The sequence below is a fragment of the Panicum hallii genome, chromosome 5 (assembly GCF_002211085.1).
Source record: "Panicum hallii strain FIL2 chromosome 5, PHallii_v3.1, whole genome shotgun sequence".
Classification (NCBI taxonomy): Eukaryota; Viridiplantae; Streptophyta; class Magnoliopsida; order Poales; family Poaceae; genus Panicum; species Panicum hallii.
The window spans coordinates 14,463,319-14,488,827 of NC_038046.1; the positions used below are offsets into that span (position 1 = coordinate 14,463,319).

At 53.4% G+C, this 25,509-nt stretch overlaps 2 protein-coding genes across 2 annotated transcripts; both read left to right on the forward strand.

Annotated features, from left to right (window-relative positions):
• The first annotated feature begins 272 nt into the window (after window positions 1-272).
• Window positions 273-2,526, forward strand: LOC112892950 (epoxide hydrolase 3-like). Its single transcript, XM_025960063.1, has 5 exons — window positions 273-646; window positions 756-1,166; window positions 1,277-1,366; window positions 2,021-2,088; window positions 2,182-2,526. The coding sequence occupies exons 1-5, from the start codon at window positions 359-361 to the stop codon at window positions 2,318-2,320; spliced, it is 996 nt and encodes a 331-aa protein (XP_025815848.1). The 5' UTR covers window positions 273-358; the 3' UTR covers window positions 2,321-2,526.
• A 3,789-nt stretch (window positions 2,527-6,315) lies between these two features.
• Window positions 6,316-8,335, forward strand: LOC112891600 (long-chain-fatty-acid--AMP ligase FadD26-like). The gene has a single exon (XM_025958500.1). The coding sequence runs from the start codon at window positions 6,316-6,318 to the stop codon at window positions 8,290-8,292; it is 1,977 nt and encodes a 658-aa protein (XP_025814285.1). The 3' UTR covers window positions 8,293-8,335.
• The last annotated feature ends 17,174 nt before the right edge of the window (window positions 8,336-25,509 follow it).

Below are 25,509 nucleotides of genomic sequence, written 5' to 3' on the forward strand. Positions count from 1 at the left end.
TCAGACTAGAAGCTTGCAGTACCTGTGCTAGGCTGCTAGCACTAGGCATTGTCGTCACTTCCCGCGCGCAAAAAATGTTTATCTTCCCGCGCGCTGAAACGGAACGGTAGAAGAGCTGTGCTGAACAACTCGCAACTACCACCCGGAACAATTCAATCGCTACTCCCCTGCTCTGTCCATCCTACGCAAGCAGCATTCCGTTGTCTGCCGCGTGCCCCGTGCCGCTCTTATAGTCTTATATAAGGTCAGGCCCGGCTCTCTCACCACAACCCAGCATTTCGCCAGAATAATCCAAGGTGGTTTTCCTGGTGCCGCGCTCACAGAGACGGTGTCCCTCCCGGTGCAAGCGCGCGCAAGGATGGTGAACCTGGTGGAGGCGCAGAAGCCGCTGCTGCACTTCCTGGTCCGGAGGGCCGGGCTGCGGCAGCACACCGTCGACGTCGACGGCGCCGGCACGGTCATCACCTTCTGGGTGCCCAAGGACATGGTGCCCAGGGACAAGCCCACCGTGCGGGACGTCACGCCCGGGGCAGCTGCCAAGACCACCAGCAGCAACAAGCTGCCGCCGCCGGCCAAGAAGGACAGGCCCGCCGTCGTGCTCGTGCATGGCTTCGCCGCCGAGGGCATCGTGACCTGGCAGTTCCAGGTTCGCCGGCCGCGCCTCGTTTCAGGAGTCATGCATGCATGCCCCTGGTCATATGGTGGCTTTCTTGTCCGATCTATTCATGTAGTGACATACACATCCGTACGCGCAGGTGGGCGTGCTGGCGAAGCACTACGACGTGTACGTGCCGGACCTGCTCTACTTCGGCGGCTCGACGTCGCCGTCGGCGGACCGGTCCCCGGGGTTCCAGGCGGAGTGCCTGGCGACGGCGCTCCGGAAGCTGGGCGTGGGCCCGTGCGCGGTGGTCGGGTTCAGCTACGGTGGGATGGTGTCGTTCAAGATGGCGGAGGCGCACCCGGACCTGGTGCGATCGCTCGTGGTGTCGGGCTCCGTCGTGGCCATGACCGACTCCATCAGCGAGACGACGCTGGAGCGGATCGGCGTCAAGTCCTCGGCGGAGCTGCTGCTGCCGGAGTCCGTCAGGGGGCTCAAGGCGCTGCTCTCCATCGCCACCCACCGGAAGCTCTGGTTCCCCGACCGCCTCCACAGGGACTACCTCGAGGTGAGTGAGTACATATCGTCGTGGGCGTACACATCCTCCCAGCTGCTTGCCAGAGAGTAGTCTAACAGACAGATGGATCAACGGCGTGGTGGTTTGCGCACGCATCGCAGGTGATGTTCACCAACCGCAGGGAGAGAGCGGAGCTGCTGGAAGGTTTGGTGGTCAGCAACAAAGACGCCACCGTGCCCGTCTTGCCGCAGGTACGGTTCGGCCACCGCTCCCGTTGACGCCGCGCTGCTAGCGGCCGATCGCCGGCGTGCCATCGTAGGTAGGAGTAGTTCCAGCTCGGTGTCGATAGCCATTTCGCCGGGGCTGGTCGATGCATTTTCCACGAAACATGGCGGCCCTACCCGTAGGCTTCCATTTTCAGTTAGCCAGAACAGTAGAAAAATTAATTCCCTAGTACTAGGCAGGGCCATTTATTTCCTAGCAAGCATTGATGGTCTGCACCTGCACGCGCGAACTGAGGAGAGCTTTCCTCAGCAAGTGCATGGTGCAGCCTGCAGCGTCAATGCCTCCGCGTGCCTTCCTGAGCGAGCTGCGTGAAGCGACTTCGCCGGCCCTGGCTGGCTGCACCTGTAACTGAGCCACTTGCCTGATGAACTGGCCAATCACAGGATTGGAAATGGAAACCAGCCGCCCCTGCTTGACATATAGGCATACCCCATCAGAGAGCTAGGCTGGGAATGGCTCACCAGTCACCAATCCGGCCCTAGCATGGCATGAAGTAGAAGTTAATGATCCAACTACTACTATAGTACTATTGCGCCACAGTACACTTGTTGAATTCTACTAGCATGTTTCAGTTGGTTACGCTTCAGCCTGACGAGCTGAGACGCTTAAATACTTTGCAGAAAATACTTCTGCTGTGGGGGGAGAACGACAACATCTTCAACATCGAGCTCGCCAAGACAATGAAAGAGTAAGCTTGGAAGAACCTGAATTTTACTACAATTCCTCCAGGAATCAGCATATAGTATGCTTAACTGAGACGAGTTTTGATTTGCACCTGCAGGCAGCTGGGTGAGAAGACGATGCTGCAGAGCATAAGCAAGGCAGGGCACCTCGTGCACCTGGAGAGGCCCTGCGTCTACAACCGACGACTCAAGGAGTTCCTGGCGTCGGTCACGGCCACAGAAAACCCCAAGCAGTGACGACTGGGGAGTCTACAGCTCTGTCTGAAAGGAAAAAGAGAAGAGGCTGCCAGCACCCAATATCTATTGTATTGTTGTTTTGGGACGACTTGTGTGAGCACGAGCCTAAGTGCAAGAATAGACGCTACCTCCCTTGTACTAGTTGGTTTTATTGATTTGATTGTTGTTCAAGATGAGCATACTCTACAAACAGAATTGCAGCGGAAGGATCAGTGTGCTGGTAGCCTGGTACCATGTTGACACTGGTGCGGGTCGCTCAACTAGAAACGAATTGGGCCGGCACAGAAGCCCAGCCCTAAATGGTGGGTGGTAGGTGCGCGCAATAGATGGGCTGGCGGCCCGCCTGACGCGTTCCACCGCTACGGGATCGTGTGCGCCCCAATTTCCTCGACCCGTGGTTTGTTTTTCCGCGATTAAAAAATATTGGAAAAAAAATCCGGTTTACACCTATCGTAAAATTTTAATTTTTAACTTTTAGCTATAAAATCAAATAATTAGAACCATCCAATTGTCAAAACCGGACGAGTTTGGCATTTGGGTAGTTTCGAAGATGGTTTTGGATTTTTTTCAAAAATAAAAAAATTCTAATTAGATCTAAAAATTCAAAACTAATTCATTTTAAATAAAAAAATATAAAACTAGTACAATTTTTTTCTAAAAATGTAATATATATATTATTACTCTATTTGAATATTATTTATTTTAAAATAATAGGCATAACTACAAGCAGCCAAATACTATGAATATGAAAAAATTGGATCCGAATAACTGATAAGTAGAGTGCCAATAAATAGGTTATATTTTTAGAAAATTTTTGATACCCATTTCGTTTGCTTAGCATATGTGGAGTAGAATGGAAGATTGGACACAACAATTAGTTGGAATGCCATAACCAGGATTGCAGATGTGGACTGGTGGGAGAGGTGAGCTTGCAAAGCTACCGAAGAAAACACTGAAGCTGAAAGCTTCGATGATGATATATTCAGCTTGGAATATCTTTAAGGAAAGAAACCGTCGGGTGTTCAACCAGCAGGCGGGATCACCAATTGAGGTCGTGCGAAAGATCAAGGGGGAGACTAATGATCGGAAGCTGGCTTGTGGTGGCGTGGAGTAATCTTTTGTTTCTAATGCTTAGCGCTTGTTCTCGTTTTCTAGAGTTCGAGTACCTTCTTATTTATGTAATATCGCTATTGTAAGAACTCTGAATTGCTTCTCAGTGAAAATGCCCTCACAAAAGAAACAACTTTACCTTATTCTTTCTGTCTTCCGGATTAAATATGTTCTCTCCTATCTCAGGTGCAATTGTGGACCTACAGTAAATTAAGGGGGATAAAAATATTTGCACCTTTATTCAGTTTAACTCACTGCATCAAGGTTTATCAGAATGGACAAAAAAAAAAATAGTTTAAAAGCTAAACATGTTACAGTGCTTAGTGGAGACAAATGAAGCTTGCAAGTGAAAGAGTGCAGCATTTGTACAGTTCTGGAATTGAAAAGATATTGTTTTTCTGCAGATATATAGAGTGGAGATCTTGTAACTTCAGTAATAGAACCTGATTTCAATAATGCAGCTTGTGCTACCTACATTAGATACTGGTTATAGAGGGAAGGCACATCGATGCGATCTTTGTTTGCTGCTTTATTGATAGCAAAGGTATGAAAACTGAACTGTGGCTTGGTTGTGATATTCTGAGTTTTCTGTACATGCCATTTTTTTGAATTATCTTGCTGCTCGCATGAAAAAAACGAAGGAGCATATTTGCTAATAATTGCAGATTTCTTTTCTATAACTGAACCTGTAGAGAATGAGACAGTGGTCTTCTGACGAATCAAGACACCATCAGCGGATTGTTTTCATGTTGAGTCAGCACCTAAAGTTAATGTTTGTAGGCACTACATATCTATAAAATCTCTGAAAGTATAGCACCTACAGTTAATCTTTTTGCAGGTGTGTTTGTAGTACTTTTTCCAGAAGAGTTGCGTACCCTTCATGTGGGTGTACTTTTTTTACACTAAAGTTTGTATGTGAAGCTATTCCAGTTGCTCTAGCATTTCGGCAGTGATGTTGTAACTGAAATTTGTTATTCTTTCAAGACCTATAAGTAAATATACACAAGCAACTAATTATCAATTTCATAACTTGTTCATGATCAAGACGCGTTTAAGTTTATCCATGTATTGTATTCAATTTGTTATTTAGGATGGTTGTATATTTAGCTTTCCATGTCACCTGTACATATTTGCTATAAATATAAAATTATTTTTATTAGCTTTTCTATAAATATATAATTCGTATACATTTTTGCTAAAAAATAAAACTACTATTTATTTATGAAATTTTGTGTGTAAGATTTTTATTTCAAAACACGTGCAAGCATGCACGTACACTTTACTAATATCTTTAAGAAAAAGAACCGTCGGGTGTTCAACCAGCAAGCAGGATCACCAATTGAGGTCATGCCGGAGATCAAGAGGGAGATCAATGATAGAAAGCTGGCTTGTGGTGACCCAGAGTTATCTTTTGTTTCTAATGCTTAGCTCTTGTTATCGTTTTCTAGAGTTCGAGTACCTTCTTATTTATGTAATATCACTGTTGTAAGAACTTCATATTGCTTCTCCTTTCCTAAATGACATAGCAGTGCTCCTGCAAGTTTTTGAAAAAAAATACCATTTCGTATTTTTTTATTTAAAATGAATTTGATGATTTTTTAGTTTAAATTTAAATATTTTAATTTTTATAAAATAAAAAACTAACTTTGAAACCACCCAAAGCGCCAAATTTATCCAGTTTCGACAGTTTGATGATCTCTGTTATCCTATTTTGTAGTTGAAGGTTGAAAATAGTTTGAGAGTTAAACCGGACTTTCTTAAAATAAATCCTAAACACTAACAGATTTGGAAACTGCCGTACCAAGTTCTGTCCATGAGGAATCTACTCAGGATACGAGGTTAGTTATACTACCAGCGAGTTGGAGTATTACTTTTATTTGGATATACAACGCTGAACCCTGCATCTTAGAGATGCCCTGCACCAATAATATTCCCCCGTTTTTGTTTGCCACTAACCTAACCTCCTTCTTTTCTCTCGGCATCATCGGCGACATGCCTTTCGAACGCTACCCTCCAAATCGCGTCACTGATATCACCGGCCCAGAGCACGCCCGATTCATTAACTAATCCGCTCTCGGCGGAATGGCAAGTTCGCTTCACGCTGCTCGAAGGCAACAAGCCTCTCTGCGACCACCAACGGCGACTTGTGTGCTGCGAAACCTGAGCTCCCGAGTCCCGATCACGCGAGCCTGGCTGGAACTACCACCAGGGCATCTCGCGGATATTCGCCTCAATGTCCACCGGGAGCTCCGTTCGACACGAGGAGAGGAGACGAGACCACTGCGTTTTGCCTCGTCCCGCGCAGGTCAATTTCTTGCCCTCGCTTTCGCTCTCCTCCACGTCAGTAAAAGAGCAACTAGATCTTTTTTCCAAAAAAAAGGAAAAGTAAAAGAGCAACTAGTAGTCTCAAGTCTGTGGTATCTTGGGTATCTTGGGCCCGACGGATTTTACCGCTGCGAGGTTACCACGTCACCTTTCGCCGTGCTGAACTGGCAGGAGTGACGTTCTATACGCCTAGATGTAATTCCAAGGCAGTTCTCCTACACCACCAAAATGCAGTCTCGTATATTTTTCTCCTTTTTTATTTATATAAAAAAGCAACTAGTACAAGTTCATAATTTTTGGTTGGGCACGAATGCCGGTGGTTCCGATGCGGCGGCCTGCCTCCTCGATCATGTTGGGGGATGCGTCCACGGAATTAGACGTACATGATGATTGCTAGCAAATGCAAGCACACCAGTCCGGTACCGGAATTAGACGTACATGAACATGACACGTAGGATGAGCTCTATAAATACAGGACCAGTACAGCGGCGGCGTCTCCACACATCGCACATGCTCCCGAACAGCAAGCGCGCGGCGGCAGAGGGCGTGGCACGCCAGCCATGTCCACCGAGAACTACGACCCCTACTACCCCGACCAGCCGGTGGTCGACCAGTACCTCCCTGTGTGGGCCAGGCAGCCGGCGTTCGGCCCCAAGCCCGCCTTCATATGGGCGGAGGACGGTGACGACCCGCGTGGCGGCGGCACGCCGTCGTACGCCGCGCTGACGTACTCCGAGCTGAACGCCGCCGCGCAGCGCATGGCTCTCGGCCTGCTAGAGACCGTGCGCAGGGGTGACACCGTCCTCCTGCTCGCGGCGCCGGGCCTCCGCCTCGTCAAGCTCATCTTCGCGTGCCAGCGCGCGGGGCTCGTGGCGGTGCCCATCTCGCCGCCCGACCCATCCAAGCTCGGCACGCCCACGGCCCACCTCCACCTCCTGCGCGCCGTGGCGCAGACGAGGCCGGCCGCCGCGGTCGCCGACGCGGGGTACATTGGCGCGGTCATGGAGTCGCCGGCCGCCGCGCTGAAGCGTCTGCGGTGGGTTTCGGTGGGCCACTTGGAGAGCAGGTGCTCGGGTGATGCGGCAGCCGGTGGCAAGACGGGCCGGAGCCGGACGGGCTACGGGGGCTGCGCGCCGGGCGAGACGTACCTGATCCAGTACACGTCGGGGGCCACCGGCGCCCCGCGGCCCGTCGTGGTCACCGCGGGCGCCGCGGCGCACAACGTGCGCGCGGCGAGGAAGGCCTACGACCTCCACCCGGGCAGCGTCGTCGCGTCGTGGCTGCCGCAGTACCACGACTGCGGCCTCATGTTCCTCCTCCTCACCGTCGTCGCCGGCGCCACGTGCGTGCTCGCCTCGCCCGCGGCCTTCCTCCGGCGCCCGCGCCTCTGGCTCGAGCTCGTCGCCGAGTTCAGGGCCACGTGCACGCCGGTCCCGTCGTTCGCGCTGCCGCTGGTGCTCAGGCGAGGCCGCCCGGGGCACGGGACGCGGCCGCTCGACCTCGGGAGCCTACGGAACCTTATCCTGGTAAACGAGCCCATCTACGAGTCGTCGGTTGACGAGTTCCTGGAAGAGTTCGGCCGTGCCGGCCTAGACGCGGCGTCCATCTCGCCGTCCTACGGGCTAGCGGAGAACTGCACGTTCGTGTCCACCGCGTGGCGCGGAACGGAAGCGAAGCTTTGGAGCGGCCGCCGGCTGAGGCTCCCGTCGTACAAGAAGCTCTTGCCGTCCGCCAGGCTACCGCCCCTGGCGTCTTCCCGCGAGGAGCCGGAAATTGACATCTTTATTGTTGACGGACAGACTGGAGAGCCCGTGGAGGACGGCGTCGAGGGGGAGATATGGGTGTCCTCGCCGAGCAACGCGTCGGGGTACCTCGGGCTCCCGTCGGCGAGCCGCGAGGTGTTTTGTGCGAGGCTGCCAGGGAGACCCGGCGCGAGCTTCGTGCGCACGGGCGACTGCGGCGTCGTGCGCGGAACGGAGCGCTACCTCTACGTGCTCGGCCGGAGCGCGGACGCCATCGCCACCGGCGACGGGCGACGGCGCGTGCACGCGCACTACGTTGAGACGGCGGCTTTCGGCAGCTCGCCGGGTTCACTGAGGGGAGGCTGCGTCGCCGCCTTTGCCACGCCGTCGCCGTCGTCGTTCGTGGTCGTGGCGGAGCTGCAAAAGGGAAGAGGCAATGCGCATCCGAGCAGCATCTGCGACGGAATAAGACGAGCCGTGTGGAAACAAGAAGGTGTGAAGGTCGGGCATGTCGTGCTGGCCGAAAGCGGCGCCCTGCCGAAAACCACGTCGGGGAAGCTGCGGCGAGGCTCGGCGAGGGAGATGCTCGCCGGCGAACTGATCCCCAAGGTTTTCGAGGCGATCTATGACGAAGACGACAGGGGCGGCGCGTGGGCACGGGGCGGCGGCAATGAGATGGAGGTGTGCGGGACGAGTTGGGTGGTGGGAGAGGCCGGATCAGGGGAGGTCACTGGCATGGTCGTCATGGCCAGTGGGAGTGCTAGTCACCGCCTGCGTTTGCAGTCATCTCTCTGAAGCTTTGCTTGTACAACTGAACGTGAGTGTAGTTGAGTGTGCATTGTGAGGCCATTTTGATTCATAATTTTGCTATCATATATACGTAGTAGAACAATCGTTCTACAACTAAAAATATTGTTGACGCAGAAAATCGGCGATCGGTTTCCTGCGTGGCCACACACGAGGATCCGGAACATTTGCTTTATTCCAGTGTAGACTCTAATTAGCTTTAGGTAGGTGCTAGGCATGCCAGTCAATCTGACTTAATTGACAAGGAATAAGGTAATAGTCAAATAATGGAACGTATCGGCTGGATTTTTGAACCGTTCCAAAGGAGTATCGGCCAGAAGCTCGATACCCAGAAGCTCGATACAGATATAATAAGAAATCAGCTAAGAAGCAGCCGATTCTACTGTAAGACAATACCGATTACTCAATACTATTTCACGAACAACACTTAGATTCAGATCTAATTGACTATATTCTGTGCAGTGGCTTAAAACAATGAAAGGTAACTACAACCAACAGAAAACCTAAGATCTAAGCTGGAGAACTTGTGATAAAAACTAAACTACACAAGATTAAACGAATCAACCTTGCAAAGTGTAGCAAATATCGATAACTGGTGAGTAAATAGATCGAGAAGAAAGCGATGCGCCGTCAATCAAAGATCTAATTTGCTCAATAAACATGAAACTCTGTAAGGAACATGGTCCATTAGGCCATGATCGTGATTTTGTTGATTCCGTGACAACATAGTCAATGGGACTAATGAGTTTACGAGCTCAAGTTTGTAGGATTTCTATATCCCACGGATGAAGTCCAATCCATATACAATATTTGGGATGTCCAAATGATCGCAGCGATGATTTGCACAAGTGGTAGAAACATTTAAAGGACCGGTTGAACCGATAGTCCCAGAAGATAATGGGTCGGTGCATTGGTAGTTGACATAACGATTAACTTCAGAAGAATCCTGTTGCACCAGTTGAACCCACACTGTAAGAATGGAGGCGTAGGTGCAATGAGGAGATGACAGGATGATCAAGTGGAGAAATGATAGAGGCACCAGTTAAACCGACGGTGCAAAAGAAGGTGTTGGTGCAAGCGTGTTGTGGTTACTCAGTATGTATGTTTTGGTGCCAGAAGTGTTTCCAAGCAAAGTCTTTAGCACCAGTCAAACCAACGGTCATCGGTGCATTGCATCGGTGTAATGACGTCAGCAGAGGATGGCAGTTGGAGTTCAACAGCTAGTAGGCAGACTGAGTGGGACCGGTTAAATCGACAGTGGTGACCGGTTTAACCGACGCTTTATGCTTTTCAGGAAAAAAATATGTAACGGCTATAAATGGATCTCTAGCCTATATAAGGCCTCACCCTGGGTCATTTGAGGTTGTTGGAGTTCATGAGAAGCTACCCACACTCTAAAGAAGTTCTCCAAGCCACCTAAGAGCTCTGTCGGGGGCAAATATCACGGACCTCCCGAAAGTATTTTCCTTAGGAAGCTAATTACGGGTTAGCTCTCCCGCAATATGCGGCTCAGAGTAATCAAGGTTGTCGCATGGCCACGGATGGCCCACCGGGAGAAAGGGCACCGACGGCCCAATACCAAGCCTAGAAGAAGGTTACGATCCACCTCGCCCGACTACCAGAGATCAAGCTCCGCCTCGCCTGGCCCCAAGGATGTGAGCGCGGCCTCGCTCGACCGCTGTGAGAGAGGCCCCGCCTTGCCCGACCCCGAGGGCACGGGTCCGGCCTTGCCCGACACTAAGGGGGAACTCCGCTTCATCCGAACCCGAGGGAATGGCTTCGGCCGTACCCGCCGCAGGGATATGGGGCCCACGTCGGATTCCTTAACCGGATTCCTTAAGGAATTCCTTAAATCATCTCAAAATCGTTCAAAGCATCGCCGGATGACCCTTAACCGGGAAGATCGCGTCGGGCTCGTTCAGCGCCTCCAGATGCGTTGCCAGATCTCTGAATCTCAGAGCAAACCCTAGGCAAGCGCCGTGCCCGCAAGTTGCACGCTCGGCGCCATCCCATACAGTGGAAGTGCGTGTGCCATTAGCGGTGCCACCTGCCTCGAGTTGTAGGCTCCAATGACGTCGGTGTCATAGAGGCCGTGGCCCTTCAGGTATGCTATGGCGCCTAGGAGTCGGGGCGAGCCTTTTCTTCTCCTTGTCCCTAGGTCCCATGACCACACCGGCGGAGCTGCCATGATCGTACGACAGGTGAAGAGCGAAAGATGGGCAGTGTCGTAGTTCCTAATTTAGAACCACCGCGAATGCCACCCTTTGTTGGACTTCATGGTGGTGATGGCCATGTACTCGTGGGCTCGAGGTCCGCGGAGATGGATTCCAGCGTAGCCTATCGGGGCCATCGACCCGTCCCTCTTCTTGACCAAGGAGAAGGCGCAGAAGTACCTGCAGAGCTTGAAGTGAGGTTCAATCCCCAAGCCTCGCACAACGCGATGAAGGCCGCGATTTGCTAGATCCTGTTTGGGTTGAGGTGCTGCAGCTCAATCTGGTAGTGATGGAGGAGCCCTCGGAAGAAGCGATGAGGGGGCATCCCAACCCGCGCTCGTGGAAGTGCGCGAAGAAGATGATGTTGCCATCATGCGGCGCTGATACCTCTTCACGGCCAGGTAAGAGCCACTTCCCTGCAACGGATTGCGGGCAAAGAAGCCCGCACTTGATGAGAGCCCCCAAACGCACCTGGGTCACGTTCGAGCACTTCCACGATGCTATTGCTGGGCGGCGAAAGGGGATCAGGAGCTCTCGCGAGGGCAGGGGCGCAAATGGGGAACGGCTTAGGATTCAGCAGCGAGTAGACGAGGAGGGCTGGAAGATGGAAAGGCGTGGTGATGGCAGAGGGGCCAAGAACCCTAATTATAGGCGAGGGGAACGGAAGACAAACCGACGCCTCAACCCCCACGATCGCCATGATGACCGCGTTCATCACGTCACGTCGCCCAATCCCATATGGATGTGCGCTCGCCCCGCACCGGGCTCGACCCCTCGTGGAACACGCCTAGCAATGAAGGGGCCAAAGGTCCCCGCGGGTAGAAATGGATACAGGCTAAAAATGCCCCGACGACCCATTAAAGCCCAAGGGTTCGTAGGTTGGCCCGCCGATGGGTTCACAACCGCCCCAGGGCACCACCAGAGTGAGGGGTGGAAATGGATGGGCCAGCTAGTGGCCAGCACCTGGGCGCGCAAGCACCACGGGCATCCGACCCATGTTCGAGTCTTGACTGGAGCATGATCTTTGGTTTTTCTCTGAAGAAAGGCAATGAGCCATTGGGACTGGTCGAACGGACTTGATAACTAAATGGATCGGCCATCGAGAATCTGGAGTCAGTCACCAGCTGACCTACGCCGGATCCCTGGGGACGGGAGCTGGGGTCCCACTCAGACCAACCCATTAACAGCTCACCGAGCACCGCGTTTCGACCAATGAGGAAAAATGTGACACGGCTCAGCCTTTCCGCCTTACCGAAAGGCTCCGACAGAGCTCCGCCTATAGTCGCCCCCGACAGAGCTCTTAGGTGGCTTGGAGAACTTTAGAGTGTGGGTAGCTTCTCATGAACTCCAGCAACCTCAAATGACCTGGGGTGAGGCCTTATATAGGCTAGAGATCCACTTATAGCCGTTACATATTTTTTTCCTGAAAAGCATAAAGCGTCGGTTAAACCGGTCACCACCGTCGGTTTAACCAGTCCCACTCAGTGAAGCGTCCCCCCATCAGGGAAGACTTAAAAGTGTTAATTTATCAGTCCCAGGAGGCTGATAACACTTTTATTACAACAGATGGTACATCACCGTACAACTCTTCGTGGTAATGGGCAGTGAAGCGCCACTATCGCGAGGATTACAACTAAAACCCACACCACTACACTAGTTACGAAAAGAGGATCATCAGAGTCTTGCGCCATGCGGAATCCAACGGTGGCCTCAACCACAGGCAAGACTGGGTGCAGGACGAAACCCTACTCGTTGTCTTCTGGGACGTAGTCTGGGTCTTCCACTGTAAAAGTAAGAAAGGGGTGAGTACAAACGTACTCAGCAAGTCCAATCGCACCCACGGAGGGGGGGTATAACAGTAATCATATGCACAGGACGATACAAGGGTGGGTTATGGTTCGTTTGCGAAAAACCCAATTGTATGCAAGGGTTCATTTAAAATCCATTTCCAAAACGAGTTTTCTGGCACCAAGAATACACGATGTTGATCCACACAGGATCCAAGTTTTAAACTGCTACCGGACTCCCCGTCCGCCGTAGCACACGGCACAACTGCCGGACACCTTCCAAACAACTCACACCATCCCAACCATTCCCAAAGAGAAACACTAGTTATGTGACCACACCATAACTTGCCCAATACCGTGGGCACGGCTATTCGAATAGATTTTCAACTCTGCAGAGGTGTGCAACTTTACCCACAGGCGGGGTACCACAACACGAACACCTTAGTGCCGGTGCAGATCCCATCGAAGCCCTTACCCACCTTAGCTAGACCTGACTAGCCACCACGGGATTTATCAAGGGGTCATTCGACCTACCACCGAGGTTTAACCGGGGCATAAGTCACACAGAGCTTATCCCGTCTCCTTGATCACCCGTTGCTCCCAGCCCTCCTGATGGCTATCAGACTAACTAGTGGGGTTAGGCCAAACCGTTGCCCATACAACGGTCAAGTGGTTTGCACGACAGGAAGCTAGGTGAGACGACACATCAACTCGGTCCTTAGGGGTGACAAGATGGATATCTCCCCTCCACGCTCAACCATACAGGTACGAGCACACCAACGGCAATTCACACAGAAATGCCATCCATCCCGTCCGACTCGTTTCTCAAATCCACATTTTACCCTTTCCCACACACACGCATTTTCTTTATAAAATCAGGTGGTCAAGGTATGGTTGTCACAACAAGGGTGGCTATCCTACCATGGTTACGGCACGCAAAACCATGCAATTTTATAAAACAGGCCATCGGGTTGTGTTTATAAAAACTAGGATAAAAACATGCATCAAAGGGCGGAATTGAACTTGCCATCGTCAAACTCTTGCGGGAGGTCCTGATCGTAGCACTGTCCCTCGGGCTCGGAGTCGCGGAACTGGTTCTCGTTCGCTTGATCACAGTCGAGGCCTTCCTCGTTCACTCCGTGTCCTACGACGTAAACAAACGGACACACAATCAAGCACAAGAACTGAAAGCTTTTATCGTTGAGCTCGAATCGGAAATAATTTAGTTACGGAGGTAGGGTTAATATTTTCGGGTGGTTTCTGTATAGCGTGCTTAGAACTATGCTAGAAAGGGCGTGGTAAAATTTCAGGTCGATCGGAGGTCGTTTCGCACATAAAATGACGAGTCAAAGACGGTTTCAGGGATTAAACGGGGATCTAGGGGCTTGTTCGTAAACTTTCTAAACAGAAGGGCCTATTTGTAAATCTTAGAAACATAAGAGGTACAACAAAAAGTGCGAGGGATCTACTTGAAATTGACTTATATCATGGGGGGGTCTAGTTTGGAAATGGCAAGGAGAGGGGGCTCATTTTGCAAGATTGTAAAGGGGTGGAGGGGTCCCTAAACAAATAGAAGGGGAGAGAGGGGCCTAAGGGCAAAACGCCCCTTCTTCCTCCTCCCCCTCGTACAGAACAGGGGAGGGGTGGGGGAGGAGTGCCGGCGGCGGCCAATCCGGCCGGCCGGGGGCCTGGGGCAGCTCGGGACCGAGGGGAGGAGGGAGAGGGGAAGGAGGGGATCCCATCCCCGTCCCTACCTTGGGCCGAGGTGGAGCGAGGGAGCGCCCCCACGGTGGGCGGCGGGCGGCGGCCTTGCGAGGCGCGGCGGCGGCGTTGGAGGCGAAGGAGGTGGCCGGCGGGAGCAGAGGAGGGCGTGGGGGAAAGAGGGGCGGGGTGAGGGCCTATTTATAGGCCCTCAAGGGCGGCGGGTGGCGGTGGCCGGTGGGGAGGCCGGCGGGCGGCGCGGAGCGCCTTAATGGCGGCCGTGTCGCGGTGTCCGTGTCGCCGAGTGGCGGCGCAGGCGGCGAGGCCGGGGCGACGTGACGCGTGCGGGCGCGTGGGGGCGACGCTGTGCAGCGCGCGCGGCACAGCAGCGGCGGGCGGCGCGTCGTCCGTGCGCGCGTGCGCGCGTGGCGCGGCACGGTGCGGGCCAGGGCGAGGGCGCGGCGACGGACGGCGCGGCGCGGCGGTCAGCGCGGTACGCGGGCACGCGGAGCACGCGGGGTGGGCGTGCGGCAGCACGGCCGGGGCAGCGCGGCGCTCGGCCTGGGCGGCGTGCGGGCGCGCGGCAGGGGAGACCGGGAAGGGGAGAGGGAGAGGGAAGGAGAGGGAAAAGAGAGAAGGGAGGAAAGAGAGAAAAAGAAAGAGAAAAGAAAAAGGGAGAAAGGGAAAGAGAAAAGAGAGAAAAGGGAGAAAAGAAATGGAAGAGGGGAAAAGAGAAAGGAGAGAGAGGGGGGGGGGGGACGCGTCGGCGCCGGTCGCGGCGGCGACCGCGGCCGGTCGGCCACGCGCGCGGGATTGGCGCGCGGCACGAGGAGCGCCGGCGTTAATCGCGGCGGGCGGTCGCGCGTGAGCGACAAGCCCTCGAGCGATGCGGAATGACGATCCGGTTAGGGTTAGGGTTTTGATCTCGAACCGTTTTTACGAATTATTCTAGCGCGTGAGTGGTGCAGGATGAGACGGCGATAGGGTTCGCGTCGGCCGTCAATGTGATGGTGAAACGGAGAGAGTCAGGGTTTTACGACGAATAAATTTTTGGTCCGGTCACCTGACGCGTAGTTTAATTTCGAAATTTTCAGGGCGTTACAAACCTACCCCACTTAAATGAATCTCGTCCTCGAGATTCGGCTGATTCTTGAATAGATGGGGAAACTCCTTCTTTAGCGCCTCCTCGCGTTCCCAGGTTGCTTCTTCTATTCCGTGTCTGCTCCATTGAACCCTGCATATCCGCACCTCAGAGTTTCTTGTCCTTCTAGTGACAGTGTCCAGGATTTTGACCGGTACTTCCTGGTATCGCAGATCCGGCTGTAGGTCTATTGTTTCCGCTGGCACATATTCCCCCTCGGGTACTCTTAAACATCTCCTTAACTGCGAGACATGAAATACTGGGTGTATGTCTGACATTTCTTCCGGTAGCTCCAGTCGGTATGCCACTGCTCCGACCCTCTTCAGAACTCGGTACGGTCCAATGTATCGAGGGGCCAATTTTCCTTGCACTTGAAACCTTCGCGTTCCTCGAATGGGTGAGACCTTGAGATAAACAAAATCTCCCGGATTGAAACTTGTTTCCCGCCTTTTCTTGTCTGCGTAGCTCTTCTGTCGGGATTGAGCCGCTTTCAGCTTTTCGCGGATCTCTGCTACTTTTTCTTCTGCTTCCTTTATAAGTGCGGGTCCAACTAGGGCACGTTCTCCAACTTCTGACCACATCAGGGGAGTTTTGCACTTTCTTCCATAGAGGGCTTCGAATGGCGACATGCCCAAGCTGGCTTGGTAACTATTATTGTACGAGAATTCTGCATAGGGCAGACTCTGCTCCCAGTCCTTTCCGTAGGTTAGGACACATGCTCTTTCCATAATCTGATTTACCCTTTCGGTTTGACCGTCCGTCTGTGGGTGATACGCAGAACTGAAATCTAGCTTGGTGCCCATGGCTTTATGCAGGCTTTTCCAAAACCTAGATGTAAATTGGGTCGCTCTATCCGAGACAATTCTACTAGGCACTCCATGTAACTTCACTATGTTTTCCACGTAAAGTTTTGCCAGCTTTTCTCCACCATAAGTGGTTCTTACGGGTATGAAATGTGCCGATTTAGTGAGTCGATCCACAATTACCCATATGGAATCGTGTCCCTTCTGTGTTCTGGGTAGACCCACTACAAAGTCCATTCCTATTTCATCCCATTTCCAGACCGGGATAGGCAAGGGTTGCAATAATCCTGCCGGCTTTTGATGTTCGGCCTTGATCCTTTGGCAGGCATCACAATGAGCCACAAATCGTGCAATGTCCGCCTTCATCCCATTCCACCAATATTTTTGCTTTATATCCATATACATTTTGGTGGATCCTGGGTGGATGGAGTAGGCCGAGTTATGGGCTTCGTCCATGATCGACTGCCGGAAATCTCCATTCTGGGGTACACAAATCCTATTCTCGTACCATAATGTTCCCTTATCGTCCACTCTGAAACCCGGTGCTTTGTTTTCTCCAGTTTGTTTGCAAATCCTTACTAACTCTTGATCCGATCCTAGAGCCTCTCTGATCCTATCCTCTAGTGTTGATCGGACGTTCAGCACCTGGCTGGAACCTCGAGGAACAACGTGCACGTTTAATCGCGCCATTTCCTCGCGTAGGTGGTCATCCTTGGGTCCATAAGTTTTTCGGCTTAAGGCATCGGCTACCACGTTCGCCTTTCCGGGGTGATACTGAATTTCCAAATTATAGTCCTTGACCAACTCCAACCATCTTCTCTGCCTTAAATTTAAATCCGGCTGGGTAAAGATATACTTCAGACTCTTGTGGTCGGTGTAAACCTCACACTTATTTCCAATTAGGTAGTGTCTCCAAATCTTAAGGGCATGCACTACGGCTGCTAATTCCAAATCATGGGTCGGATAATTCCGCTCGTGAGTCCTGAGTTGGCGGGAAGCATATGCGACGACTTTCCCGTCTTGCATCAGTACACACCCTAATCCTTGTCGGGATGCGTCACAATAAATGACAAAGTCCCGATGAATGTCCGGTAGAGTCAACACTGGGGCGGTTGTCAACCTTCTTTTCAACTCTTGAAAGCTTCTTTCACAACTTTCCGTCCAGGCGAACTTCTTCTCCTTCTTAAGAAGTTCCGTCATGGGTCGGGCTATCTTGGAGAATCCCTCGATAAATCTCCGATAGTACCCGGCTAACCCAAGGAAGCTCCTGATTTCACTGACGTTAGTTGGTCGCTGCCAGTTGGAAACTGCTTCGACCTTCTCTGGGTCCACAGCTACGCCTTCCGCGGTCAGGATGTGACCAAGGAAAGCTACTCTTTCCAGCCAGAATTCGCACTTGCTGAACTTAGCATAGAGCCTATGTGTCCTCCGCTTTTCTAATACTACCCGCAGATGTTGCTCATGTTCCTGAATACTCTTGGAGTAGATAAGTATGTCGTCGATAAAGACTACGACAAACTTATCCAGCTCGTCCATAAATACCTTGTTCATGAGATTCATAAAATAGGCAGGGGCATTGGTTAGTCCGAAGGACATTACGGTGAACTCAAACTGCCCGTAGCGGGTGACGAACGCTGTCTTAGGGATGTCACTTTCCTTAATCCTGAGCTGAAAATATCCTGACCTTAGGTCGATCTTGGAAAAGTACTTGGCTCCTTTTAGCTGATCGAAAAGGTCATCAATCCTGGGGAGGGGGTACTTGTTCTTAATGGTAACCTCGTTCAGTGCCCGGTAATCTACGCACAACCTCATACTCCCATCCTTCTTTTTGACAAACAGAACTGGGGCTCCCCATGGCGACGAGCTTGGCCTAATAAAGCCAATTCGTTGCAGTTCTTCTAGTTGTTTCTTCAACTCTGTTAACTCAGAGGCCGCCATCCTATAGGGTCTCTTGGCTATAGGGGATGTTCCGGGGATAAGGTCTATGACAAACTCTATATCCCTATCTGGCGGCATACCGGGAAGCTCTTCGGGGAACACATCTGGGTATTCGTTTACTACCGGGACTCCTTCTAAGGGCTTGGCTTCCATGCTAAACATCATTGGGTCAAACTTACTATCCCGGGTATGGCAGATCACTTGTATTCCTTCGGGGTTTGTTAGGTGCACCACTTTGTCAGTGCAGCCTATGAGACCATTGTGTCGGCTTAACCAATCCATCCCAAGGATCACGTCTATTCCCCCAGACTTAAGTACTACCAAGTCTGCTAGAAATTCTACCCCACTTAAAGTGATCCTTACCCGTGGACAACCTATTTGACAATTGATGTCGCCCCCAGGCGTCCGGGTTAATAGGGGTGTAGCTAGTAGTACCGTAGATATTTTGTGTTTTTCCACAAAACTTGAGGATATAAACGAGTGCGATGCCCCAGAATCAAATAGTACTGTTGCTAGAGCTGAGTTGACTAGGTACTCACCGAGCACTACGCCCTGAGCTTCTTGAGCCTCCTGCGCATCGATGTGATTGACGCGGGCTCGTCCAAACGACTGCTGGGGCTGCTTCGTCTGCTGACTGTTGTCATTGTTGCGGACGGGCACACGGTTGGCACCAGTCAGGGCTGGTCTGGGTCCTTTCACTGTGTTGGAGAAGGCTGACGTGGCCGGTTTATTCTTGGCATAAGGGCAGTTGGCAATGTAATGTCCTATTTCACGGCAGTTGAAACAGGCCCTAACATTGTTGTTGTCAGGGGCGGCCTGGCTCGCATTGCTCAGCGGGGCCCTCGTGGTATCCTGGCTTCTAGGCGGGGCTTGTGTTCCTGTCACTTGAGACTGAGTTCTATACTGCATCGGGGCCTGAGATCTTGATGCGGTGTAGCTGGAGTTCCTCGGCTTTTGGAAGCGGTCCTGTTGGCGGGCCTTACTTTCCAGGAATTTGCGTTTATTCTCCTTTCTCTCTTCAGCTTTGGCCCTTTCTGTGAGGATAGCCTTGTTCATCAGGGTGTTAAAGTCCGGATAGATCTGGGGAGTAAGCAAGGTCCGGAGTTCTGAGCTTAACCCCTTCTTGAACATGTCTTGCTTCTTATCGTCGTCATTCACTTCTTCTGGCGCGTACCGGGCCAATTCTATGAACCGGTGGGTGTATTCTTCCACCGACATGCTTCCTTGTTGTAGTGCGCGGAATTCATCCGCCTTGCGCTTCATAGTGGCTGAAGGGATGTGGTAGCGGCGGAACTCCCTTACGAATTCTCCCCAGGTGATGGTAGAGGCATCTTCGGCTGCGGCACAATAATTTTCCCACCAGGATAATGCTGTTCCAGTGAGCTGGTGGGCTGCCAGAAGGACTTTATCCCGGTCCTGGCATTCGAATGGTTCGAGCTTCCTCTGAATTACTCGCAACCAGTCGTCAGCATCCAACGGGTTGCAGGATCCGGCGAAGGTAGGTGGCTTGGTCCTTAGAAAGGCCATCAGCTTGTCGTTCATATTCTGCCCTCGTGGCTGCCGGTTAATGAGGGCATTCGCCAGAGTCTCCAGTATGAGGGTCTGGTTATGGATGATCTGCGCCAGGTCTCCGAGGGGTGGGGGTGGTGGTAGTTGTTCTCCTTCTTGACTTCCCCCTCGGTTCTGGCTTACTTCTTGTTCTCCTTGGGGAAGATCTTGTTCAACGGGATGTGCTCCGACACTAGCGGCTACGGGGTTCCGGCCACGGGAGGCCCTCGCGACGTTCCGGGGGTCACCTGTTGATTGGGTAAACTAGGGTTACGATTATGTGATGTTTAAGTTGTTTAATTCGTATATATATATAAGGCAGAATCTACCTCCTGCCGGTACTCATATAAATAATCAGCACACAACAAACCAGCAAACAACATCACAAACAACAAGCACAAACCATTTTATTACTGCAAGGGGGTTACAACTTAGGGTAAGGCTAGGTATCATACTACTCGTCTGGGATCAGGTACCACAACAAAAGTGGCTGGGGACACATTACTAGGGTGGCGCCGGTCATTTTACTCGCGGGGCAGGCCTTCTTCTGGGGCGGAGAGCGCGAGTGATCCTTGCTCGCCGTCCTCTGGGTTTCCACCGGTCAGGGGTTGCGCTTGAGCATTCCTTTCGACGGCGGCAGCAGAGCTTTCAGGGTTTCCGGGTGGGGCTTGTGTGTTTCCAAAAAGGGGTCTCGCTCCTAGGGTCACGTTCTACGGCCAGCCTACGGCTCTGATACCACCTGAAGCGTCCCCCCATCAGGGAAGACTTAAAAGTGTTAATTTATCAGTCTCAGGAGGCTGATAACACTTTTATTACAACAGATGGTACATCACCGTACAACTCTTCGCGGTAATGGGCAGTGAAGCGCCACTATCGCGAGGATTACAACTAAAACCCACACCACTACACTAGTTACGAAAAGAGGATCATCAGAGTCTTGCGCCATGCGGAATCCAACGGTGGCCTCAACCACAGGCAAGACTGGGTGCAGGACGAAACCCTACTCGTTGTCTTCTGGGACGTAGTCTGGGTCTTCCACTGTAAAAGTAAGAAAGGGGTGAGTACAAACGTACTCAGCAAGTCCAATCGCACCCACGGAGGGGGGGGTATAACAGTAATCATATGCACAGGACGATACAAGGGTGGGTTATGGTTCGTTTGCGAAAAACCCAATTGTATGCAAGGGTTCATTTAAAATCCATTTCCAAAACGAGTTTTCTGGCACCAAGAATACACGATGTTGATCCACACAGGATCCAAGTTTTAAACTGCTACCGGACTCCCCGTCCGCCGTAGCACACGGCACAACTGCCGGACACCTTCCAAACAACTCACACCATCCCAACCATTCCCAAAGAGAAACACTAGTTATGTGACCACACCATAACTTGCCCAATACCGTGGGCACGGCTATTCGAATAGATTTTCAACTCTGCAGAGGTGTGCAACTTTACCCACAGGCGGGGTACCACAACACGAACACCTTAGTGCCGGTGCAGATCCCATCGAAGCCCTTACCCACCTTAGCTAGACCTGACTAGCCACCACGGGATTTATCAAGGGGTCATTCGACCTACCACCGAGGTTTAACCGGGGCATAAGTCACACAGAGCTTATCCCGTCTCCTTGATCACCCGTTGCTCCCAGCCCTCCTGATGGCTATCAGACTAACTAGTGGGGTTAGGCCAAGCCGTTGCCCATACAACGGTCAAGTGGTTTGCACGACAGGAAGCTAGGTGAGACGACACATCAACTCGGTCCTTAGGGGTGACAAGATGGATATCTCCCCTCCACGCTCAACCACACAGGTACGAGCACACCAACGGCAATTCACACAGAAATGCCATCCATCCCGTCCGACTCGTTTCTCAAATCCACATTTTACCCTTTCCCACACACACGCATTTTCTTTATAAAATCAGGTGGTCAAGGTATGGTTGTCACAACAAGGGTGGCTATCCTACCATGGTTACGGCACGCAAAACCATGCAATTTTATAAAATAGGCCATCGGGTTGTGTTTATAAAAACTAGGACAAAAACATGCATCAAAGGGCGGAATTGAACTTGCCATCGTCAAACTCTTGCGGGAGGTCCTGATCGTAGCACTGTCCCTCGGGCTCGGAGTCGCGGAACTGGTTCTCGTTCGCTTGATCACAGTCGAGGCCTTCCTCGTTCACTCCGTGTCCTACGACGTAAACAAACGGACACACAATCAAGCACAAGAACTGAAAGCTTTTATCGTTGAGCTCGAATCGGAAATAATTTAGTTACGGAGGTAGGGTTAATATTTTCGGGTGGTTTCTGTATAGCGTGCTTAGAACTATGCTAGAAAGGGCGTGGTAAAATTTCAGGTCGATCGGAGGTCGTTTCGCACATAAAATGACGAGTCAAAGACGGTTTCAGGGATTAAACGGGGATCTAGGGGCTTGTTCGTAAACTTTCTAAACAGAAGGGCCTATTTGTAAATCTTAGAAACATAAGAGGTACAACAAAAAGTGCGAGGGATCTACTTGAAATTGACTTATATCATGGGGGGGTCTAGTTTTGGAAATGGCAAGGAGAGGGGGCTCATTTTGCAAGATTGTAAAGGGGTGGAGGGGTCCCTAAACAAATAGAAGGGGAGAGAGGGGCCTAAGGGCAAAACGCCCCTTCTTCCTCCTCCCCCTCGTACAGAACAGGGGAGGGGTGGGGGAGGAGTGCCGGCGGCGGCCAATCCGGCCGGCCGGGGGCCTGGGGCAGCTCGGGACCGAGGGGAGGAGGGAGAGGGGAAGGAGGGGATCCCATCCCCGTCCCTACCTCGGGCCGAGGTGGAGCGAGGGAGCGCCCCCACGGTGGGCGGCGGGCGGCGGCCTTGCGAGGCGCGGCGGCGGCGTTGGAGGCGAAGGAGGTGGCCGGCGGGAGCAGAGGAGGGCGTGGGGGAAAGAGGGGCGGGGTGAGGGCCTATTTATAGGCCCTCAAGGGCGGCGGGTGGCAGTGGCCGGTGGGGAGGCCGGCGGGCGGCGCGGAGCGCCTTAATGGCGGCCGTGTCGCGGTGTCCGTGTCGCCGAGTGGCGGCGCAGGCGGCGAGGCCGGGGCGACGTGACGCGTGCGGGCGCGTGGGGGCGACGCTGTGTAGCGCGCGCGGCACAGCAGCGGCGGGCGGCGCGTCGTCCGTGCGCGCGTGCGCGCGTGGCGCGGCACGGCGCGGGCCAGGGCGAGGGCGCGGCGACGGACGGCGCGGCGCGGCGGTCAGCGCGGTACGCGGGCACGCGGAGCACGCGGGGTGGGCGTGCGGCAGCACGGCCGGGGCAGCGCGGCGCTCGGCCTGGGCGGCGTGCGGGCGCGCGGCAGGGGAGACCGGGAAGGGGAGAGGGAGAGGGAAGGAGAGGGAAAAGAGAGAAGGGAGGAAAGAGAGAAAAAGAAAGAGAAAAGAAAAAGGGAGAAAGGGAAAGAGAAAAGAGAGAAAAGGGAGAAAAGAAATGGAAGAGGGGAAAAGAGAAAGGAGAGAGAGGAGGGGGACGCGTCGGCGCCGGTCGCGGCGGCGACCGCGGCCGGTCGGCCACGCGCGCGGGATTAGCGCGCGGCACGAGGAGCGCCGGCGTTAATCGCGGCGGGCGGTCGCGCGTGAGCGACAAGCCCTCGAGCGATGCGGAATGACGATCCGGTTAGGGTTAGGGTTTTGATCTCGAACCGTTTTTACGAATTATTCTAGCGCGTGAGTGGTGCAGGATGAGACGGCGATAGGGTTCGCGTCGGCCGTCAATGTGATGGTGAAACGGAGAGAGTCAGGGTTTTACGACGAATAAATTTTTGGTCCGGTCACCTTGACGCGTAGTTTAATTTCGAAATTTTCAGGGCGTTACACTCAGTCTGCCTACTAGCTGTTGAACTCCAACTGCCGTCCTCTGCTGACGTCATTGCACCAACGTCATCCGATTGGGGGGACACCGAGTGCTCGTCGGATTCCTTAAGGAGCTTGGCTTTCGTCTCGCCGAGCTCCTTCTCCAGGTGTCGGCGTGCCACCACCTCCTCTCCAAGTTTCTCATCGAGCACTGTCAACACATACGTCAACGACGTCAAAAAGCCTGCCGACAAACTTCAAAGGGATGACCAAGGCAAGCGAGGTCTTACCATTTACTTGGTCATGAAGCTTGCCCATCTCGGTATTCAAGCGAGCAATCTCCGCTCGTCCAGTAGCAACCTCCATGGCGTGTTCGTCGGCCATCGCCTCGGCTTGGAGCTTTCGCCCCACTTCGATGGCGCACTCTTGCTGAAGGAGTGCCACTTGTTGATGGGCGTCCACTAGGAAGGAAAATCAAACACGCTGCGCCTGAGAAACCGACAATCCGAGGGGAAGAGGAAAAGGATCTTTACCCTCGAGATTCCCCTGAGCGGCCCATACATGCTCCTAATGCTCCTCGGACAGGCGCACAGCGGCATCGTGCTCTTGGTCGAGCGCCTTGAGTTTGCCATGAAGCTCGTACACGGTACCAACCAACTGGTCTCGCTCCCCTTACAGCCGCTCAAACGCCTTGGCATCTACAAGTGCCTTAGCTCCGGCATCAGCCACCTCCTGGGGGCCACAGCGAGCTACTCTGCTAGCTCCTCCCACCGTCGTACCTCTTTTGCACGGCGATCCCGGTTGTGATTCATAACGATCTATGAAAAAGAAACATGTTAGAAGTGTCGGGAAAGGGCGCGAGGGTCGAGGGTACCGATGTGCCGTACTTGGCAGGTCGGGACGACAACGTCACGCAACACGCCCAACACAACGGATAAGGCTTCTGAGACGCCTTGCCACTCCGCATCCTCCATCTTGTCGCCAAGAGCAAGGATCGCCGCAGCGGGGTCCTGCGAGTCCCAAGCGCTTCCCCGCGCGGGCAGATCGCCGCCCGATTGAGCTAAGGACGGTGAGGCCCTCCCGCCATGGCTGGGGTCGGCCGCTCCCGTCAACGCCAAGGTGGCGGGCACCTCCTGTGACACCACCTCTGTCGGGACGGCCTCGGCCGCCTCGCCATCAATAGCCAAGGCCTCCTCCTGGGTGACTGCCATGACCTCGCACGGCAGTGGATCCTCCCGCACCATCTCCTCATTTGACTGCCCCGCGGAGGACACATCAGCCTGCGGGGGCAGCGCCGCCGCCTGCGCCTCAACCTCGTGGAGCGAATCAGACACGCCCGTCCCTGATCTCTCCTCGACGAGCATCGCCGACGGCAGTAGTTCTTCCATGGGAACATGTCCCCGTGACGGATCCTCGGCCACCAACTGCAGCCCCGGGTTCGCAGGCGCCACGTCTTCCTCGACACCCTCCACGCTCGCCCCCGACGAAATGCCAGCCGCAACCGGAGGTGTCTGCCGGAGCGTGAGGACCTTCCACGGCGCCACCACCACGGTACCCCGCTCGGCCTCCTGCACTACACCAAAGGCCCGAGGGAAGTTAGTGCGCCATTAGCAGAGAATTGCCAAGCACGAAGGGACAAAGTGATCGTCGACTCACCGAGACGCCACCATAAGAGGGCACTTCAGGGTCGGGCCTCCTTACCCTAGCTCCGCCTCTTCGGCACGCTGCCGTTTGGGACCCCCCACCCGCACGGGAGCCCCCGATGAGGTGTCGCGATCCATCTCCGTCGCCTCCGTGCGCGCAACCTCCCCTTGCTGTGTCGGGGCAGGCGTAGGGTTGGAGGTAACCTGCGCTGACGCCGATGGCTGAGAGGATGGCGCCACGTCGTCATTGCGCGCCAGCTCGTCCCAGGGAATGTCGTCCCATTCCTCCTCCTCGTCGACATCGTCGTCATCGTCATCACCCTATGCCGCTTCCTTGTCCGAATTCTTTCGGCGCTTCCCGCGCTGCAGCTTTGCGCACTCCCGCACTTCCTTCTTCGCCTCCGCATCCATCTTCTTCTTACGTGCCTCGCCAGCAGCATGGTTTGCCGCTCGCGCAATTTCATGCCCCGACAGCGGCGCTCGAGAATCTCAGAATGTGTTGAGCTGTCCCTACAAACACCAACCCACGAATTCGAAAATAAGAATCGAGAAAAGAGCAAAACCCAACGAGGAGTTCGGGAAGTACTCACCAGGTCGATGAAGCTGGTG

Coding starts and splice junctions, on each gene's coding strand:
- LOC112892950 (XM_025960063.1), top strand. CDS start 359: ATGGTGAACCTGGTGGAGGCGCAGAAGCCGCTGCTGCACTTCCTGGTC. Junction 1,167..1,276: donor TCCACAGGGACTACCTCGAG/GTGAGTGAGTAC, acceptor CACGCATCGCAG/GTGATGTTCACCAACCGCAG. Junction 1,367..2,020: donor CCGTGCCCGTCTTGCCGCAG/GTACGGTTCGGC, acceptor AATACTTTGCAG/AAAATACTTCTGCTGTGGGG.
- LOC112891600 (XM_025958500.1), top strand. CDS start 6,316: ATGTCCACCGAGAACTACGACCCCTACTACCCCGACCAGCCGGTGGTC.